Raw genomic sequence first — 23,078 nt, forward strand, 5'->3', positions numbered from 1 at the left:
AACTAAGATCAGAGCAGAACTGAAGGAGATAGAGACATAAAAAATCCCTCAAAAAATTAATGAATCCAGGAGCTGGTTTTTTGACAAGATCAACAAAATTGACAGACCGCTAGCAAGACTAATAAAGAAGAGAGAGGAATCAAATAGAAGCAATAAAAAATGATAAAGGGGATATCACCACCGACCCCACAGAAATACAAACTACCATCAGAGAATACTATAAACACCTCTACGCAAATCTACTAGAAAATCTAGAAGAAATGGATAATTTCCTGGACACTTACACTCTTCCAAGACTAAACCAGGAAGAAGTTGAATCCCTGAATAGACCAATAGCAGGATCTGAAATTCAGGCAATAATTAATAGCCTACCAACCAAAAAAAGTCCAGGACCAGATGGATTCACAGCTGAATTCTACCAGAGGTACAAGGAGGAGCTGGTAGCATTCCTTCTGAAACTATTTCAATCAATCGAAAAAGAGGGAATCCTCCCTAACTCATTTTATGAGGCCAGCATCATCCTGATACCAAAGCCTGGCAGAGACACAACAAAAAAAGAGAATTTTAGACCAATGACCCTGATGAACATCGATGCAAAAATCCTCAATAAAATACTGGCAAACCAGATTCAGCAGCACATCAAAAAGCTTATCCACCATGATCAAGTGGGCTTCATCGCTGGGATGCAAGGCTGGTTCAACATTCACAAATCAATAAACTTAATCCAGCATATAAACAGAACCAAATACAAGAACCACATGATTATCTCAATAGATGCAGAAAAGGCTTTTGACAAAATTCAACAGCGCTTCATGCTAAAAACCCTCAATAAATTCGGTATTGATGGAACGTACCTCAAAATAATAAGAGCTATTTATGACAAACCCACAGCTAGTATCATACTGAATGGGCAAAAACTGGAAAAATTCCCTTTGAAAACTGGCACAAGACAGGGATGCCCTCTCTCACCACTCCTATTCAACATAGTGTTGGAAGTTCTGGCTAGGGCAATCAGGCAAGAGAAAGAAATCAAGGGTATCCAGTTAGGAAAAGAAGAAGTCAAATTGTCCCTGTTGCAGATGACATGATTGTATATTTAGAAAACCCCATTGTCTCAGCCCAAATCTCCTTAAGCTGATAAGCAACTTCAGCAAAGTCTCAGGATACAAAATTAATGTGCAAAAATCACAAGCATTCTTAAACACCAGTAACAGACAAACAGAGAGCCAAATCATGAATGAACTTCCATTCACAATTGCTTCAAAGAGAATAAAATACCTAGGAATCCAACTTACAAGGGATGTCAAGGACCTCTTCAAGGAGAACTACAAACCACTGCTCAGTGAAATCAAAGAGGACACAAACAAACGGAAGAACATACCATGCTCATGGATAGGAAGAATCAATATCGTGAAAATGGCCATACTGCCCAAGGTTATTGATAGATTCAATGCCATCCCCATCAAACTACCAATGAGTTTCTTCACAGAACTGGAAAAAACTGCTTTAAAGTTCATATGGAACCAAAAATGAGCCCGCATTGCCAAGACAATCCTAAGTCAAAAGGACAAAGCTGGAGGCGTCACGCTACCTGACTGCAAACTATACTACAAGGCTACAGTAACCAAAACAGCATGGTACTGGTACCAAAACAGAGATATAGACCAATGGAACAGAACAGAGTCCTCAGAAAGAATACCACACATCTACAGCCATCTAATCTTTGACAAACCTGAGAGAAACAAGAAATGGGGAAAGGATTCCCTATTTAATAAATGGTGCTGGAAAATTGGCTAGCCATAAGTAGAAAGCTGAAACTGGATCCTTCCTTACTCCTTATACGAAGATAAATTCAAGATGGATTAGAGACTTAAATGTTAGACCTAATACCATAAAAACCCTAGAAGAAAACCTAGGTAGTACCATTCAGGACATAGGCATGGGCAAGGACTTCATGTCTAAAACACCAAAAGCAACGGCAGCAAAAGCCAGAATTGACAAATAGGATCTAATTAAACTAAAGAGCTTCCGCACAGCCAAAGAAACTACCATCAGAGTGAACAGGCAACCTACAGAATGGGAGAAAATTTTTGCAATCTACTCATCTGACAAAGGGCTGATATCCAGAATCTACAAAGAACTCAAACAAATATACAAGAAAAAAACAAACAACCCCATCAAAAAGTGGGCAAAGGATATGAACAGACATTTCTCAAAAAAGACATTCATACAGCCAATAGACACATGAAAAAATGCTCATCATCACTGGCCATCAGAGAAATGCAAATCAAAACCACAATGAGATACCATCTCACACCAGTTAGAATGGCAATCATTAAAAAGTCAGGAAACAACAGGTGTTGGAGAGGATGTGGAGAAATAGGAACACTTTTACACTGTTGGTGGGATTGTAAACTAGTTCAACCATTATAGAAAACAGTATGGCAATTCCTCAAGGATCTAGAACTAGATGTACCATATGACCCAGCCATTCCACTACTGGGTATATACCCAAAGGATTATAAATCATGCTGCTATAAAGACACATGCACACGTATGTTTATTGCGGCACTATTCACAATAGCAAAGACTTGGAATCAACCCAAATGTCCATCTGTGACAGACTGGATTAGGAAATGTGGCACATATACACCATGGAATACTATGCAGCCATAAAAAAGGATGAGTTTGCGTCCTTTGTAGGGACATGGATGCAGCTGGAAACCATCATTCTTAGCAAACTATCACAAGAACAGAAAACCAAACACCGCATGTTCTCACTCATAGGTGGGAACTGAACAATGAGATCACTTGGACTCGGGAAGGGGAACATCACACACTGGGGCCTATCATGGGGAGGGGGGAGGGGGGAGGGATTGCATTAGGTGTTATAACTGATATAAATGACGAATTGATGGGTGCTGACGAGTTGATGGGTGCAGCACACCAACATGGCACAATTATCCATATGTAACAAACCTACATGTTATGCACCTGTACCCTAGAACTTAAAGTATAATAAAAAAAAAAATTTTTTAAAATGATTACATAATGAATTATATACTTGTACTCTTGCCGATCCTTGTTAAAAATTAGTAAACTAGCTTCCATTCCTTTTTCTAAGATAAAAATGAATTATAAATGGTGTTTTTGTGGATGTACACTTCGGGGGTCAAAAATACCATATTTTGGAGAGCACTCCTATAGAGAACAGCTCAGGATAGGAAACAGGTGAAATAAAGATTTCATTTTGGTCTGTTTAAAAAGACAAAGGAAGAAAGAACAATAAGCTTACAAGTATTTTTTGGCTCCTTGTTCCTTAACTAGAATAGTGGCTTTTTTTGGATGATATTCAAGGTAACACTTCCAAAGTGAATAAGGAAGCACTTAAATTACTGTAGAATTCTCAATTTATTCTCTCCTAGGGTATATATACACATTGTATTTTTCTTTCTTTTCTTTTTTTTTTTTTTTTTTTTGAGACACAGTCTCACTCTGTCACCCAGGCTGGAATGCAATGGTGCGACCTTGGCTCACTGCAACCTGGGCCTCCCAGGTTCAAGCGTTTCTCCTGCCTCACCCTCCCGAGTAGCTGAGATTACAGGTGCCCACCACCACGCTTACCTAATTTTTGTATTATTAGTAGAGACAGGGTTTCACCATGTTGGCCAGGCTGGTATTGAACTCCTCACTTCAGGTGATCTGCCCACCTCAGTTTCCCAAAGTGCTGGGATTACAGGCGTGACCCACCATACCCAGCCATACATATTGTATTTTTCTAGAATATTGACTTAAATAATAAATTGTGCCTCTATCTTAATCCTTTAAGTCATCAGTCTATTATTATTGATACCCACATTACACTGTGCTAAATATAATCCCCTTAATTACTTCCATTCAACTTTGTGTCTTTGCCAAAGGTGGAGAGAAAATACAACTCCCTCACTTCTTTCAGGGTCCATTTCTTAATGTTTTACTCCAAAAGGAAGATTTCTTTTCCCTGAACTGGTTGCCATTTTGGAGAAGGCACCTACAACATGTGTCTGTGAAGCTATACATCAGTGTTCTGGCCATTCTACATAATTGGTCTGGATCCATCAGCAGTTTATAATAGAATGAAAGTCTTACTACTTTAATCTCAGATTTAAGGACTTCTGAACTTACCTACCTACTCATTCACCTATTGCACATCATGAATCCTTTTCTTCAGTCTGGTCTCTCTCACATCTCCCAAAATTCACCTTGTCTTTTCTTACCTAGGCCATTTCTTATGTCATTCTCCTACAACTTCCATAAACGTATCTAAATCCTATCTTTACACAATCCCACTTTCCCCAAGAGGCTTCTACTAGCTACCTTAATCCATAATAAACTTAATTTCTTCTCCTGCCATATTGAACATTTGTGCTACATTATTATGTAAGAGGAAGGCCTTGCATTACTCTCTTAAGTGTTGAGATCTTCTTAGGTGGTTAAAAGTTTTTTCAAACAGAGACAAGAAAGGAAAGATGTGCCAGAGAAGATACATTCCCAATAATAAATAACTTTTTAATCAAAATAGGGTTTTATAGAAATCTGTGTAAATGGAAGCACTATGGAGTCTGAATGAAGATTCCAGAATAAAGCTACAGACCACCACCTATCCAATTCACTCATAAGCAAGTTACTGCAGCAAATTAAGACAAAAATGTAAAAGGTCTTCAATATGGTTAATATTATAAAAACATAATCTTTGAATTACAGTAGTCTTTGTAATACTTTGAAATGAGATGAGAATAATCATAAATCTTATTACACGTTCATTGGTTATCTCATAGCAAAGCATTTCATAAAGTTATAAAATTTAAGGATGTTATGCATTTTTCTTTTACAAAAAGGCAATCATGTTTAATTTGCCATTCTTTTTTTATGGTAGGTTCCTGAGGAATATTTACCTAGTATTTTCAAAAATTAATCATTCTGAGCTTGCCCATATAAAATAAAGGCGACAGTTGTAACAATGAAAGAAGTTACTGTTTTTCAATACAAAGTTTTTACAAAGAAAATAATTAAAATGAACGTTTGGAAGTATTTGCATTTATTACATGATTGCTGTTGCCAAAAATCAGTATGTCACCTATAATGCTTCTATTATGCCATTAAAAAACTTAAGAATTTTCTGTTGAAAAAATTTTCAACTGGAGCATTTTAATGAGTTTTTAATTCATTGGTAAAAGTGGTTAGTATTAAAGAAAACATGGATTGACTTTAGGAATACAACTTTGGTAGTCCAATTTTGCATAATTCACGGAAGGCATTTTAAACTGAGCATCACAATTCAGAAAATAAAATTTTCCTTTTTTAAATTTTGCTCATCTTTGTTTGGATTTATTATTCATTTAACTTTAAATTCTGGGATACATGTGCTGAACATGCAGGTTTGTTACATAGGAATACATGTACTGTGGATTTTCTGCACCTATCAACCCATCATCTAGGTTTTAAGCACCATATGCATTAGGTACTTGTCCTAATGCTCAGACAAGAAATTTTCTATCAAAAATATCCTTTTAACTTATGACAAAACATCAAAGTAAACTGAACCTAACATCTGACTTCGAATTACTGTATCACTGTGATACAGTAATTTTGAAAATTTTTCAAAAATACACCATAATCACACTACTGTCACTGACTTGATACTGTTGAATTTAAAACATTATTTTAGTTTTATACTTTTTAAATGTACTTGTGTTTTATAACGTATATAGTATGAGTACATGTGCGTAAGTAATATATGCATAAAGGGGATATGTGCTTAAACTGTATTTTAAAAACTGTATGGTATATCAGAAGTCTGGAGACCCTGGTCTTAGGTGGTATTTGTTTTTGTATTTGTGTTTGAGGCTGAATATAAAACTCATGTTTGTCTTCTATTGTTATCATGTCAGTTTTCTTCATCATCTCCTGATTGATTATGTTTGTTCCTTGTCATTTCTACAATTACCATTCTAGTCTAGGCCTTTGTTGACTACCACTCAGATCACCAAAGTAAAGTTTCTTCATCCCTCCCCATCCCTAATAAGGCAGTCTTTAGAAGGTTTTAAAATCTTAGACAATAAAGCTCTCAAGATAGCAGTATAAATAAAACATTTAAACCTGTTCTTTAGTCATATACATTACTGTAAACATATGAGTATATCTTTATAATAGATTAGGGAATATGGCATAGAAAGAATTCGAATGCTGGGTTGAGAGTAAGACTTAGGCCCTCATTCTGCTTCTATAAACCTCAACTCTGGTGGGGCTTAATTTTCAGATATGTTAAATAAGGGAATTGGATTAATACTTTTTAAGATGACTGTCTCAAAATTATAAAAATGTATGAATGCCTATAAGTTAAATTATTAGATTTGTTTAAATAAGTAGAATTATGTATTTACTGAGCTATTTCAGTATATCCTTTTTGGGACTTTGGAGTTGTCCCTTCTTTGCAATTTCACTTACATTCATGGAAGATATTATGAACTCGACCTTGGCAAAAATGTACAGATCCTTTAAGAAAACAATTTTTTAAACAAGATATCTTTCCAGTTAACTGATGACAACTGAGGCATTGATCCTCTTTAGTCATCTTTACTTAGAACATCTGTAACAGAGAACTGTTTTGCTAGCAGGTAGGTAAGTCTCTGTCAAATCCTTCATGCCCAAACAAAGGGAGAAGGAGAAAGTTTATATGTACTACAGTTTAATTTGGTAGATCATGGCCTATGAGAGAGTAAATAGGAAGCTTCAGTGAAAGACAACGACACCTCTCTTATGAGACTTTCTGACCTCTGTGTAATGGGGCTGGCTGCATTTAGTTTGGGTCATACCCTCATTCTCAATGGAAAGAATGCTCTCATGAAAAGCCATACATATATACACACACACACACAACACACACATATATATATATGTGTGTGTGTATGTGTGTATATATATGTATTTTTTTTCTTTTGAGACAGAGTTTCGCTCTTGTTGCCCCAGCTGGAGTGCAGTGGCGTGATCTCTACTCACTGCAACCTCTGCCTCCCAGGTTCAAGCGATTCTCCTGCCTCAGCCTCCCGAGTAGCTGGTATTACAGGCATGAGCCACAACGACCTGCTAATTTTGTATTTTTAGTAGGGACGAGATTTCTCCATGTTGGTCAGGCTGGTCTAGATCTCCCAACTTCAGGTGATCTGCCTGTCTCGGCCTCCCAAAGTGCTGGGATTACAGGCGTGAACCACCACGCCCAGCCCATATATCTTATTTTTAATGTGGATATAAAAGTCACTCAGGATTTCTGTCCATTAGGCTCTGCTGCATGCCTGATGCACTTCTGAGAAGCAGCAACAAGAATGAGATTGACCACACCCCAAATCCCTACCACCTGCTATTTCCTCCAGCCCTTGTTGTTACAAGCATGGGATAGGGGGGCACATGACTGGATACTACTAGAAGTTCTCTCTTTCTCTCTGTATTATTTTTTCCTCTCTCACACATTTCCCTGTTTCATCGCATTCAGTCAATCAAGTATTATTTGTTCGCCCCCCCATCAATCTGGTTTCATCCCTGAGCAATTGACACCAAGCTCCCATCCTAATTTCCAGCATTTATCATTATTATTTTCCCTCATTATACATTATTTTTAGCATTTCATTGGGAATCTCGAAAACTGCTAGATATAATGATGATGAGGCAGATGCATCATATGAGAAATATAAACAAAACTACTGGAAGTAAAAGGCTAAGAAGAAAACTTTTATAAGCCAGTAAATGGAACATTTGACTCTAAGAATGAAGTTTCTTCTAGGAATAACAGAGAGGAAAAATTATAGGTAAGAAGAGTTAAAACTTTTTACTTGAACAACTGAGATTTTAGGAGATCAGAAATTCATGGAAGAAAATAATAAATCTAATAGCGTGGTTTTGGTATTGTTGTAAAAGTAAAAATCCAGGTAGTAAGACTTGAGAACTCATGCCCTTCAGCAGACAGGCTCTACTGCCTACCTTAAAAACAGTGACATGATCATTTTGCCAGGAACTATGCCAAGCACTCTATTCATTTAACCCATAAAGTTACTATGCAGCAAGTATAGTTATTGCCCCAATTTTACAAATAAAGAAAGTGATACAGAAATTATGAAACTTGCCCAGGATGACACAGTGTAAGCAGCAAAGCTGGTAAACTCACGGTGGAAATACAGCAGGGGAAAGAGAAGTTAACTCAAATCCAACAAAGAATACCTTAGTATTCAAAGTGTGGTTCAGGGGCTAGCAGCGTTAATATCACCTTGGAGCTTATCAGAAATGCAGACTCTCAGGCCCCCTCCCACAACTACTGAATCATAATCTAAATTTTAACAAGATCCCCAGGTGATCTTTATGTACATTAAAATATGAGTAGGATAGTGCTTGTCCTACTTATGGGAGAAGAGAAAGAACACCATCTTATGCTGGTATGAATCTGTATGAAAGATGTATGGAGATGAACCACTTGGGGAGCTGGGGTTTGTACTTGCACAGTACAATATATTAAAAATATTTCAAAAAGTGACATTTGGGGTTGTCACTGAATTAGTCACTTATCACTATTAGTGACTATTATCGATGTCAGTCAAAAGCCTGGAGAATTTGTAAGCTTGGAAAATACAAGGTTTTAGGGAGGTACACATGATGGACTACACATGTTGGCCCTTCCTGAGTTCCCAAGGGCACAGACCTGGGAAGCACCTACAGCAGAAGCTCAGGTCAGCAAATGAAGGATGTTTCTCTAAGTAAAGATAACATGAGAGCAAAAGGTGAAACCTCTCCTAGAAGGTAGGAGTTACGGTCTCAAGGAAATTCAGAGTAGGAAGAAGCCACAGTAACAAAAGTGGCAGAAATGGCAGAGACTTTTAAAAGGTGGGGTTGGGGGGTTAGTAGATGAGCTTTAGAATCAGCCAGGATTAGAGAGTGTCAAAGGATCAGAACAGGAGATAGAAAAGTATGCAAAACCGTTAACTTTTCCTTGAAAAATTTATTATTTTGATAACTGAATGGGCACCCTGCTTACAAGGGAAAAAATAAAGGATATGTACCTTCACTAGTGTTATGTTTTCCATACATTTAAAGTGGAAGTTAAATATTGTCCCTCGTGTACTCCAAACATTTCAATGGTTCCCATTATCAGTGGTCAGCTGACATCTCTATGAGGTATTTCTTTACCTCTCCATTTAATACTGAAATATCCTTCCCCAATATCACTATGCCAGCACTATCCCCATCCTCCTCTATTTTTCTCTAATGAATCTGTCAGTTTTTCATTTATAAAGGTTTGATTGTCTTTCTGTCCCTATACCAGAATTAATAACTCCACAATAGGAGGATTTTTCTGTTTTGCTTACTACTGTTTTTCTCAGACCTTAGTGCAAAGCATACTATGAGGACTCAATAAACATTTGCCGAGTAAAATTTTAAGAATGGATTACCGAGAATACAAGCGTCCAAAAAAAATGGAATGGAAAATTAATAAGTTTTAAATACTTGAATATACATGAGAACACGTATTTTTACCTCTTTTGCTGAATGTAAGAATGGTTAAAGTAGAATGTTCAATATAATGTACCTAATACAGCCATGTGGTTGTCTATAACCCTTTCTTTTAACACCATGGTAACAAATACAAGATAACGTTGTCTGTGTATTTCAGTTCTAAATGGGTGGTCAGGGAGACTTCACCCCTAGGGGGAGCTCAAAGTACATCTTCCTTTACTTCACTGAGTGGGTCAGGGTTGCTTCCCAGTAAGTAGTAAAAAGATCAAATGTCTTTCATCTACAGGAAAGGTCTTGAATCTTTTGTCATTCCCATCTGAATTTACTCTCCTCTCTCCTATACCAGGTGCCCGAAAAAAGAAAAAAAAAAAAATCTTCTGCCTCCTAGCTGGGGAAAGCTATTATGAGAGAGAAAATCAAGGTACAGACTAGGGAAAAAGTGGCATGGGATAGACAGCTTGCTTCAAGTCTGGCAAAGAAGAATCGTTTTTTACCACGGAAAGTTCTAGGAATCCACAAGGGTGGTAGCAGGCTCTTTTCTAGCAAATGTGGAATATGAATTCCAGCTAGGAACTGCTTGGGAATACAGTTAAAAATTAATTATATGAGTTTTCTTTATCAGCCAGTAATAACAGGATCTTAAACACTGTCACGTTAGCAACCATTAAAAACTTATAAGCAATAAATAACCAATAAGCTGTATTTAGCAAGAGCATAATGGTCTATTTTAAGTGTAAACAAAATGTGAAGTAGTAAACTGTTTTTTACCTGGAATGATCCAAGAATATCCTTTAAGGGCTCTTCATAAAACTCATCTCTTCCAAAGAACAGCAGCAACTCAAAGAAACTCCTAGAAAGAATAAGTGAATAACTTTCATTGCTTTCTTTGAGTTTTGCTCCAAATAAAAGATTATCAACTAGTAACAGTTATCAAATATTTGACTTAAAATTTTTTGGTTTAAAAAAATTGTACTGATCACCAGAATTCATATTATGTTTTCTGTAAGATTTTAAAAGAAGTGCCTTCAAGGAAAATACAAAGAAATATACTTCAGTTTTAGAACTATAGAATGAAACAATTATATTACTCATGCCTACTAATGACCACAATGCAATACAATTTAATGGCATACAAGGTCACAGCAATGATAGAGCTATATATGGAAGGATGATCTAAAATGAACCCAAAGTCCGGCTTCACCGTAATATAATAGGACTCCAGAGAAAATCCGAAATCTCGTTTTTTTCAGGGTGATATAAGAGTTGTATAAAATTAACACAAAAACATAAGTTAGAGAATCACCATAAAACTCTTGGCCAACATTTCTATTGTAGCATATACTAACAACTATATCTAATAAATGACACATGGTTCCTCACACTAAGCTTACCTTGATTATCCCACTCATAACAGGATTGCTCAAATTCTGTAGTTCCTCATTTTTAAATAAATCATTTGGAAATACTGTTACTAAATATGTGCTCTTAATAATTTATGATTCATAAAGAAAAGAACATGAATGATTTCCTAATCATGAGCATGGAAAATTATAAAATTATTTATTGTTTAGCAATCCTAAAGTAGTACAAGTGACAAATCCCTCTAAATCTTAGATCTTAATTCATCTAGCAGAATCCTCAAGTGTAACTACCTGAAGTTGTTTTTTTAATAAATGGTTTTTGCTTTTAATCAAATCATTAATAGACTAAAATTATAAAATATAACTATGAGAATATATGTGCTTTTAAAATTATATAAAAGACCTAAATATTACAAAGTTACACACTTACAGCACAATCACCATACTCCATAACCTGACATTTTTATAAATTTGACTACTACAAATTTTAAAATATCAACAGACCAAAAAACTTAAAACCAGTCCAAAGCAAACTGATAACACGGAGAAAGATTATGTGATGATTTCCTTAATTTAAATGCTTCTACAAGTTAGGTTAAAAAAAAATAAAAAGTCAATAACCTAGTAGAAAACTGCAAGAGAATATTTCACAGAAAATAAATGCAAGTGGATTTTTTTTTTCAAATAGAAAAACATGCTCTTATTCATTGTCAGGCCAAAATTATAAAGATGAAATACCATTTCCCCTCTCATATTTATGAAAATAAAAGAGATGATGTATTCTGTGGTGGCTTTGGTGTACAGAAACAGGACTTGATAATCTTGTTGGAGGGAATGTAAATGTTCCTCTACTTATCACAATTTAAAAGGTACACATACCATTTGACCTAGCAGTTCTACTTATAGAAATTTCATCCTCGAAATATACATATATAAGCTCAAAGACATAAACAACAATATACATTACAAATGGTTTATAGTAGCAAAAAACTGGAAAAATTCTGGAAATGTCTACCATAGGGTACTAGGTAAATTAAATATATCCATACAATGAAATATAATACAAATATTAATGGAACATTAGTGAGAATATAGCTACATCTATATGAATAAAAAAATTCCAAGATATATTGTTAAGCAAAGACACAGAGATATATATTCATTACATTATCTTTGTGTAAATGGGAATGGAGGTGAGGGGTCAAGGGGTGGAGGGAACATATACACCAATACATAAAGTTTGTACATTGTCAGACTATCTAGCAGGATATCCAGCAAAGCAACTGACTCTGCAAAGGGCAAATAAGAACTAGGGGTCAGAAATGAAAGGCAGAATTATTTTTTGTTATTAATCCTTTTGTAAGTTTTCATTTTACTATTAATAAGTATAAAACAAGCCCAACAAAAAGTACCTCTGGAATCTTCTCTATTTCTAGTAACAAAGCACTAATTCACATCTATCTCATCTTTAAACATCTAATGGACCTCCACTCTAGACATTCCATACTTACTCAAAATCCATGTTCAACACAGCAGTTATTATGTTCCTAAAACAGAAATGAACCCACTACTCACCAACTTTACAAACTGCTGTTTGGACTGTACCATCTAAAGCACAGATGGTAGTGTGCATGCCCCACTACCAGTTACCTAAATAACATGGTCCAACTCCATGATAATGATATTAAAGAGAGAAAAACCACATGCAAAGTAACAGTAAATAAAGGCAAAACACATCAAACCTTTTCCTTAGAGGAAGTTTTAAGGAAGACAGCAAGTATTTATGAAGTAAGAAAAGGCTGAAATTACTATAAGAAACTGAAATATATGTAGAATTAGAAACCTCTTGTTTCCAACCTGTTGTATTTCCTATTGACTGTATAAATAATCAACTAAATGTTCAGAGATCAACTTGTGTAGCCCTCCTAATGGAAGAAAACTCTGTAGGGTGCAGACTGAATGAGTCCAAAATAGTATAAAGTAGAAGCCCATAAGAAGTAACAGCCTACAGCAAGGCTAGTAAACTACTGCTCACAGGCCAAATCTGGCCCGAGGAAGGCCAGTTTTTGTACAGTACATGAGATATGAATGGTTAGCCATATTTAAATTTTTTTAAGTCAAAAGAATAGTATTTCATGGTGGGTGAAAATTACATGAAATACAATGATCAGTGCCAATATATAAGGTATTATTGGAACACAGTCATATCCATTTATTTACATATTGACTATAGCTGCTTTCATACCACAGTGGTAGAGTTGACCGGTGACAACACAGACCTATTGTAGGCAGAGAGCCTATAATATTTAGTATCTGGTCCTTTACAGACCCATGGTCTAGATGTTTAGGTTTGAATCTCAGCTCCACTACTTAATTGATGAGTATTCCTGGGCAAGTTACTTAATATCTCAATACTTCAGTTTCTTTATTTATAAAACACAAGTAATAATATTAGTAACCGCCTCTTGAAAAGCACTTGGCATAACTCCTGGCACTTAGTGCTACAGGTATTTGCTGATTAATAACATAGTACAACCATGATTTATTAACATGTCACCGTCCAGATTTTCTTCAACAATCTATAAGGAACCACAAGATCTTCAGAGGTTTGTTCTGCTCAGCTATACATATGTCAGTTTTGTTGAAATGTAACAGACTAATTATTTTTAAACTATAAAGTTTTTTAAAAATATCTGATTAAACTCATCAAAAGATTTCTTTCCAAAAATTTATTATTGTATCATATTTATCAGTTTTTCATGTTGAATATGTTTAATATGTTTCTACAATAAATGTGTTTAATACATTTTTTACCATGTTTTAATATGTTAATAGTTTATACATTTATAAAAAATTTGAGTCCAAATTATAAGTTATGTACAGTTCATTTACCTAAATTGAAATAATTATCCAGGATATTCCCAAACACAATGATTTACAGTTCCCCCTTGAATAACACGGATTTAAACTGTGCAGGTCTACTTATAAACAAACTCAGACTTCTGCTAACCCTGAGACAGCAAGATTAACCCCTCTTCTTCCTCTTCCTCAGCAAATTCAACATGAAAACAAGGATAAAGACCTTTATAATGATCCTCTTCCACTTAATGAAGAATGAATATATTTTCTTTTCTTTATAGTTTTCTTAATAACACTTATTCTCTAGCTTCCTTTATTATAAGAATTCAGTGTATTATACATATAACATACAACTTGTGTGTGCACCAATACTCTATAATATTGGTGAGGCTCCCTACCAACAGCAGGCTATTAGTACTTAAATTCTAGGGGAGTCAAAAGTTATATGTGAATATGACTGCATGGGGGAGGGTGGTCAGCACCCCAACCCCTGCATTGTTCAAAGGTCAACTGTATATACAGACAAACATAATTTGTAGTAGGACAAATACATGCTAAATGATATATGTTTTGAATTTGAAAAAATCTATGATACATAATCATACTTATTTGCCTTTCATCAATCAGTATCTTCCTATTTGCTATGCAAGCAAATAACTAGAGTACTACTAAAGTCCCTATTTATGAAACAGACTGATTTTGTCATTTGGATGCTAGGAATTCAGACCATATTTTCCTATATACAGTTATGCATCACTTACTGAAAGGGATACATTCGAGAAATGCATCCTTAGGCAACTGTGTCATTGTGCAAACATCAGAGTGTGCTTATACAAACCTAGCTGGTGTAGCCTACTATACATCTAAGCTATATGATATACAGCCTATTGCTCTTAGGCTACAAACTTGTTCAGCACATTTGTATACTGAATGTTATATGCAGCTGTAACACAATGGTTAAGTATTTGTGTATCTAAACACAGAAAAGGTACAGTAAAAGTACGCTTTTATAATCTTATGGGACCACTGTCATGTATGTGGTCAGTCATTGACCAAAACGTCATTCTGTGGCATATGACTGTATTACAAATGGTAATAAGGTACCAGGCTTCCGTAAAACACACAGACAGACATAGAGTGTTTGATAGTGATAACCAGAATTATTATTCTTTTTTGGATTTCTGTAGCATATTAGTAATTTTAACACTAAAATACAAGAAAGATTTGTGCATTTATTGACCATAGGAAAATTCCACTAAATTTTCTATGATATGATACTTAACTATCCAAATAAAAGAAATCCACTTAACCAATTTAAGTAAAGGAAAATTAGGTCTACTCTACGTGAGTCAAACAATAAATATAATAAACTTTTACCCACATTTTATTTAAACCACTCAACTTTTAACAACTTTTCTATATATACTAACTGAAGTTTTGTTATCTCACATAAATTTCTATTCAGTCCTACTTAACAGTAACAAAGAGCATTTGATTGTGGGTAACATTGACATACTCAACTATTCCAATGCACTTAATCTTCAAAATACTTTCTTCAGTAACATCTTTACTGAGGGAGGAAAAAGTTAACATTTTGTTCACACACACACACACACACACACACACAAGTGCCCACTTATCCACAGGGGGATATTACCAGACCCTTCTCTTCCACTGGATGGCTTAAACCACGGATAGTACCTAACCCAATTTTCATCAATTTGAACATGTTTCTGTTCATATCTCCCACTCACAAATGTAACGCCTTTTCCATCTTAACTAAGCACCTTAACATACACTGTGTGGCTTTAAATTTTGCAGTTTGAGGTGGGACAATAAAACTAGCATGAATTTCTTTGTCCCTCACAATTTCAGAGATAGGAAATTTGTTCTCACTGTGAGATTTTAGCAACCTCAGCATACAATTTTTTTTTCTGAAGTTGAGAACTTTCACCTTTTCAATTGAAGCACTTTATAGCTTCTCTTTGGCATATATGAATTACCGGCATCACTACTCTTGGCTTTGGGGCCATTATTAAGTAAAATAAGGGTTACTTAAATACAAACACTGTGATACTCATGATAGTTGATCTGATAACCTAGAGGGCTACGAAATGACTAATGGGCAGGTAGCGTGTACAGTGTAGATACACTAAACAAAGGGATAATTCACATCCTAGTTGGGATGGTGTGAGATTTCATCATGCTACTCAGAATGGCCTGTAATTTTAAAATGTATTATTTCTGGAATATTCTATTTAACATTTTTGGACCATAGTTGACTATGGGTAACAAACCACAGAAAGTGAATCCACAGATGAGGGGAGACTACTGTACGGACAAAACTAAAGAAACTGTACATTGTATTTTCCGTAGTATGAATCACTAGGTACCTTTAATGATTCTCCCTCTGAAAGCAATTAAAATGAGCTTGCCTTGGCTAAAAATTCAAATAGCTACACCAGTATATTCTTCCCCACATTTCTAGACTGGAAGGAAAACTGCCAGTGTGGACTTTGGAGCTAAGTAGAAAAAGAAAAAAAAAACTACTTTGAAAATCTTCTCTTGTAGGTTGTGACCTGAATTCATATACCTACATGGTCAAAATATTCTCAAGCGAAGAATTTAGTTAATATTGGTCCCAAGCTAGTAATATCTCCAGGCACCTGACAAAAACAAATTGCAAATTCTTTCAATCCAGGCTTCAATTACCACAGATAAATTTATTCTAGACAATACAAACTCACAATATAAACAAAAATAATCATGATAAGAACAATAAAAACCACAACATACAAGGAAACACAGCACTATGAACAAGGCCAAAAGAACATTAGTCACAGAGACTTTATTAAAATCATAGAGAATACAAAATAAGGGTATTATATAGTTTAAGAAATGATGACATTGAAAATATAAAGAACAAGGTAAAATTATCAGTAGTCAAAATGCTTCCAGAAATAATAAAATCATTGAAATTAAAAGTCAGTAGGCAGATTTTATGGACGATTAGATACCCCTGAAGAAAAAATTGATACACTGAAAAAATTATCCAGAGTACCTACCGAAAGAAAAAGAGATGGAAAACACAAGAAGCAAGAATTAAGGAACACAGAGGTGGAGTACACATGTTTAATCATAGTTCTAAAAGGGAAATAAGAAATGTGGCTAAGACATTAACTGGACAAGAATTTTTCACAACTGATGAAAAATCCGAATCCATAGATTCAGGAGAGCCCAGAAAATGCGAACAGAGATAAATAAAATAATCATACATCTAGCTAATCATAATAAACTATAAAATACCAATAAAGAGCAGTGGATAAACAGAGGAAGATATAGATTGTTTACAAAAACATGGGAAATTAAATTGGAAAGAAAGGTCTAAGATGCAAATCAGTAAATATATAGGCTAAAGAATTTTGGCAATTTGAAGTACTAATAAAAATAATCTCATCTGGGCTTCAAAAATAGAGCAAAAACACATGACATCAATAACATATAAGCATTCATTCAGCATTAGTGTTCCAATGTCATTTTACCGGAGGAAGATAAAGTATATAAAGTGTATCCCTCAGTAAGTTAAGAGCTAAATTCCCCTTAACTAATTTACACATTTACATACAGTAAAAGTATCTTCAAGTTTTTCTGGGGGCAGACAATTTCATTACAACATTGAGTATCTAGGAAACATGAAACAACAAGAGAAATGAAAAGGGACTAGCCAATATTACATTTGGTAAAGCCTCTATAATTAAATCAACATTGTGTTGGCACACGAACAGACAAATAGGCTAATGAAACAAAATAGAAAATCCAAAAAGACACCACAATTGTATGTGAAAATTTAGTTTATGATAAAAAACAGCATCTCATCTCAAATCAGGGAAAAATTCACTTCTTCATACTGGACAGCCAAATGTTAAAAATTATACAGCACAAATATCAGAAAAAAAATCCTTATATAACTTGGTTACTGAGAAATGTTTCTTAGCTATGATAAGAAACTCAGAAGCAATAGGGGAACATTAATATATTTTAATTACATTCTAAAAATCTACATGGCTTAAAAAAGCATTAAACAGATTAATATCACATGCAAAGCAAAAGATAAATGAAAAAAAGGGCCGAGCCCAGAGGCTCACACCTGTAATCCCAGCACTCTGGGATTGAGGTGTGAGGCCGAGGCGGGCAGATCAATTGAGGTCAGGAGTTTGAGACCAGCCTAGCCAACATGATGAAACCTTGTCTCTACAAAAAATACAATTAGCTGGGGATAGCTGCACACATGTGTAATCTCAGCTACTCCTGAGGCTGAGGCAGGAGAATTGCTTGAATCCAGGAGGTGGAGGTTGCAGTGAGCCAAGATCACACCACTGCAATCCAACCTGGGCGACAGAGTGAGACTCTGTCTTCCAAAAAAAAAAAAAAGATAAATGAAAAAATATACATTTTTAACTTACACCACAGGAAGAACTTAATATCTCTATAACAATAATGAGAAGAAAAAGTCCAACTAATTTATAGGAAATAGGATTGACATATACTCAGATAGCTCATGGAAAATCAAACACAAATGGTCTTCAAGAACATCCTAGTCCATTTGTGCAGCTGTAACAGAATACCTGAGACTGAGTAATTTATAATGAAGAGAAACTTACTTGACTCCCAGTTCTGGCAGCTCATCAGAGCGCCAACAGGTTTAGTGTCTGGTGAGGCCCTTCTCTTCCGAGAAGATGGTACGGTGAATGCTACATCCTCTGGAGAGGAGGAAGACTAGATCATTACATGGCAGAAGGTGGAAGGGCCAAGTGGCAAAAAGGGGCCAAACTCACCCTTTTATAACAGCATTAATCCCACCTATGAGGGGGCAGGCCCTCATGGCCTAATCACCTCTCAAAGGTCCCACCTCTTAATGCTGTTACAATTCCAATTAAATTGCAATATGAGTTTTGGGGGGATAAAGCATACCAAAGGATGTGAAAAAAAGATATTCAAACTTCAGTCACAATAAGAAAAATACAAATTAAAAATACACCAAGATGCCATTTCTCATTATTAGTTCAGTCAAAAAAAAAAAAATTAAAAGATTGACAGAATAAATTGTGATGAGGTCAGAGGTATATACAAGGCCAGATTTTGTGGGTAGTAATGCAAAATGGTACAAGCGCTATGGAAGGAACACTGGGCATATTTAGCAACATTACAATATAGGAACCTACCCCCAAAATCTGGCAAAAATTCAAAAAGAGGTATCCAAAAGAATATTAACCGTAGCACTATTTATAACAGGAAAAGAATGTAAACGACCCAAATGCATACCAGTGGAGGACAAATTGACTAAACTATGCTACATCAACACAATAGAATTCATAGAATCCACAGAATACTACAAATTGTAAAAAATGAATTTGGAATAGTCTGTATCACTGTGGAGTGATCTCCAAGATATAATACTAAGTAAAAAAAGCAGGGTGGAAAAATGTATGTATCTGTTTATCTAAAAAAGGGCATGGGGGCATGGATATGTTATCTGTTAGTTGGACCTTGCTTTTCTGTCAACCGAATTCCTATCTTTAATAGGCACAGACCATTTGAATTTTATGTAATTTATGTTTGTTTTCTGAAATCGAGTCTTGCTCTCTTGCTCAGGCTGGAGTGCAGTGGTATGACTCAGCTGACTGCTACCTCCACCTCCTGGGTTCAAGCAATTCTTGTGCCTCAGTCTCCCGAGTAGCTGGGATTACAGGCGTGTACCAACACACCCGGCTAATTTTTGGTATTTTTAGTAGAGACAGGGTTTCACAATGTTGGCCAGGCTGGTCTTGAACTTCTGGCCTGAAGTAATCTGCCCGCCTTGGCCTTCCAAAGTGCTGGGATTATAGGCGTGAGCCACCGTGCCTGGCTAAATTTTATGTAATTTTTGATATGCTTAGATGAAAACCTATCATCTTAATAGCTTCCTTTGTTCTGTTTATTCATTGTTCCGTTTGACCTCTTCTTTCACCTTCTTTGGGACTGAGCAATTTTAAGATTCCATTTAGTGTCCACCTTGGCTTAACACATCCACCTGTTTTTAGCGGTTACTCCAGAGTTTACAAATATGTATGTCTTTAAAAATCCCAGCCTAATCTCAAATAATATTATGGTGCTTTAGGTATAATAACCTATGTGCTATTTTTGTCATTCATTTGATTTTAAATATGCTACAGACCAATAATATTTCATTATAATTTTTGCTTTATTCATGGCATCTGGAATATACGGCCCATAGGCTGCCTGCCAGTTTCTATAAAAATTGTGTTGAAACACAACCCTACCGATTCATTTATGTAGTGTTTATGGCTGCTTTCTTGCTACAAGAGCAAAGTTGAGTTTACAAACAGAGACACTAGGGTCCATGAGTCTAAAATAGCCCTTTTAAAAACTGTTTTGTCAACCCCTGCTTTAGACCATCAGTTATATTTTACAGTGTTTAAAAATCAGAAAAATTTAATTTGATATTTATCTTCAGTTTTTATTTACCATTTTCAGCTCTATTTCCTTAGATACATCCAAATTTCTGTCTAGCATCTGGTGCTGCTTATGGAACTCCCTTTAACTTTTTTTGTAGTTCAGGCCTGCCAGAAATGAATTACCTCAGTTTTTGATTAGATACATCTCTCTAGATACATCTCTCTCTTTTACTTTAGAAATATATTTTCTCAAACTGAAAGTCTGGCCAGGTGTGATGGCTCATGCCTGTAATCCCAGCAGAGGCCGAGGCGGGTGGATTGCCTAAGGTGAGGAGTTTGAGACCATCCTGGCCAACATGACAAAACCCCGTCTCTACTAAAAATATAAAAATTAGCCAGACATAGTGGCGAGCGCCTGTAATCCCAGCTACTTGGGAGACTGAGGCAGGAGAATGGTTTGAACCTGAGAGGCAGAGGTTGCAGTGAGCCAAGATGGCACCAATGCACTCTACCCGGGGAGACAGAGCAAGACTCCATCTCAAAAAAAAAAAGTTCTTTTTTCTTTCATCACTTTAAAGTTGTCACCTCATTGTGTTTTGGCTTGCAATTTCTGAAGAGATGTCTGCTACACATTATCTTCACTCTTCTTTGGATAATGTCTTTTTTTCTCTTGTTACTTTGACCTACTTGTGTTCTAGTTTCTGTAGTTGGATCCTTTTCATTATTTTAAGAAAATTCATGCCATTATTTTGTCAACATTATTCTGCCTCATTTTATCTTCTTCTGAGATTCTAGTAGACAGTTTTAGATTTTCCTAAATTCTTAGACACTCTATACTGTTTCTCCTTGCCTTTTAGTTTGGGTATTTCTATGAATCTATATTCAAGGTTCATTCTTTCTTTAGCTGCATTAAGTCTGCTAAGGAATCTGAAGGTCTTAGCCATTCTTCATCTGTTACTGTGTGTATTTCCAGAATTTCCATTTGAATCTTCCCTAACGTTTCCATCTCTGTGCCGAAATTTCCAATCTGCTCAAATGTATTCTGTCTTTTCCACAATAGCCTTTATATCTGGATCTGGCTTTACTGATTGCTTTATCTCTTAATAGTGTTTTTTTTTTTTTAATGTGTCTATAATTTCTGGTTTTTGAAAGCTGGGCTTCATTATATAAGGCCATTATCCTAAGTGAATTAACGCATGAACAGAAAACCAAATAACACATGTTCTCACTTATAAGTAGGAGCTAAACATTTTGTACTCATAGACATAAAAATGGTACAACAGACACTGGAGACTACTAGTGGGGCAGGGGGTAAGATTTAAAAAATAACTAATGGTTACTATGTTTACCACCTGGGTTATGGGATCATTCATATCCCAAACCTCAGCAGTATACCCATGCAACAAACTGGCACACATACTTCCGGAATGTAAACTAAAAGTTGAAATTACTATTTAAAAAAAGAAGAAAAAAAAAAAAAAAAGACAGTAGAGGTTGAGGTAAACAGCATTTATGCCTAGAAAGAAGCATGTCTTTTCTTCTGCTAGGGCTTTATTGTGGAGCATATGGGTAAAACCAATCAGAAGTTAAACTGAATATGGGTTTTGTTGTTGCTATCATGACATTCAGTGCACCACTGGCTTCAAATTCTTGCACTATTATATTGGGTTTAGAGTAGAGACTGAATTGCCAGATATTGTTTCAGGATTTGGCCCATGGGCCATAGTTTGTGAACCCCAGTGGTAGAGAAAAGATTAACCATGTTAAGTAAATAAATGGAAGAAACAAAAGAACTTCATCAAGCTTTTGCACATAAAAAACATAATGTCTGAAATGAAGAATACATTGTATGGTATTAACAGCAAATTTGACATTATAGAAGATAATATATAATGGAAAAACAAAGGTATAGCAATAGAAAACTATTTAAAATAAAAGAGAAAGACAAAAAACAATTAGAGCTATTAATGAGCTGCAGGACAGCTGTTGTTCCCCTTCAGGTAGCATCCCTGAAGAAAACATAATAGTGGTTTCTAAAAAAAGTTATTTGAGGAAATTTCCAAAAGTTGACAAAAATTATAAGCCCACAGATCCAAGAAGCTTAAAATCAGGAAACATGAAGAAAACGACACAAAACACATTACAACCAAATTTCTTAAAACCAGCAATAAACTTCAAAAGACACCAATAAGAAAATGAAAAGACAAGATATACAGTGGGATAAATCACAACTCATGTATCTGATAAAGAGTGTATATCCAGAATACATAAAGAATTCTTAGAGCTCAGTAAGATGACAAATCATACAATTTAAAAATGGGCCAAAAAATTGATAGATTTTGTCAAAGAAAATGTAAATAGCAAAGCACACAAAAAGATGCTTACCAATGACAGCACTGAGGAAATGCAAATTAAAACTAAAATGAGATTCTACTGTACAACCATTAGAATGGTTATTATGAAAAAGATAAAAACGTTGTTAGTGAAGATGTAAAGAAACTGCTACCTCGATAGGAAATTGGTTAGAATTTTAATCGTACAGTCACTTTGGATATAGAGTAGCAGTTTTACAACATGCTAAACATAAACTAATCATACATCTGACAATTCTATGCCTAGGTATCTACCTAAAAGAAATGAAAAGATGTGGCCACATTAAAACACATACACACATGTTCATGGCCCAAAACTGGAAGTAATCTGAGCAGCCATCAATTCCTGAATGCACAAATAAAATGTAATATATCCATATACTGGAATCTATGCAGCAAAAAAAGGAATGAGCTACTGATAAATGCTATAACATAGGTAAACCTCAAGAACATTATTCTAAGCAAAAAATAGTCATTTAAAAGACTATTTTACA

General features: G+C 35.2%; 1 protein-coding gene across 6 annotated transcripts in view; it reads right to left on the reverse strand.

Moving 5' to 3' along the window:
• ZNF654 (zinc finger protein 654) overlaps positions 1-23,078 on the reverse strand; it is a 90,347-nt gene that overhangs the window by 24,623 nt on the left and 42,646 nt on the right. For 5 of the 6 annotated variants that reach the window (XM_033211581.1, XM_033211580.1, XM_033211584.1 and 2 more), the window contains one exon: positions 10,306-10,387. In XM_033211581.1, the coding sequence (XP_033067472.1) occupies positions 10,306-10,387 (82 nt within the window). Of the gene's footprint in view, positions 1-10,305; positions 10,388-18,418; positions 18,518-23,078 lie in introns of all 6 variants that reach the window. The other variant, XM_033211585.1, reaches the window with a different exon arrangement.

The sequence above is a fragment of the Trachypithecus francoisi genome, unplaced genomic scaffold (assembly GCF_009764315.1).
Source record: "Trachypithecus francoisi isolate TF-2019V2 unplaced genomic scaffold, Tfra_2.0 Lachesis_group0, whole genome shotgun sequence".
In the NCBI taxonomy this organism is placed as follows: Eukaryota; Metazoa; Chordata; class Mammalia; order Primates; family Cercopithecidae; genus Trachypithecus; species Trachypithecus francoisi.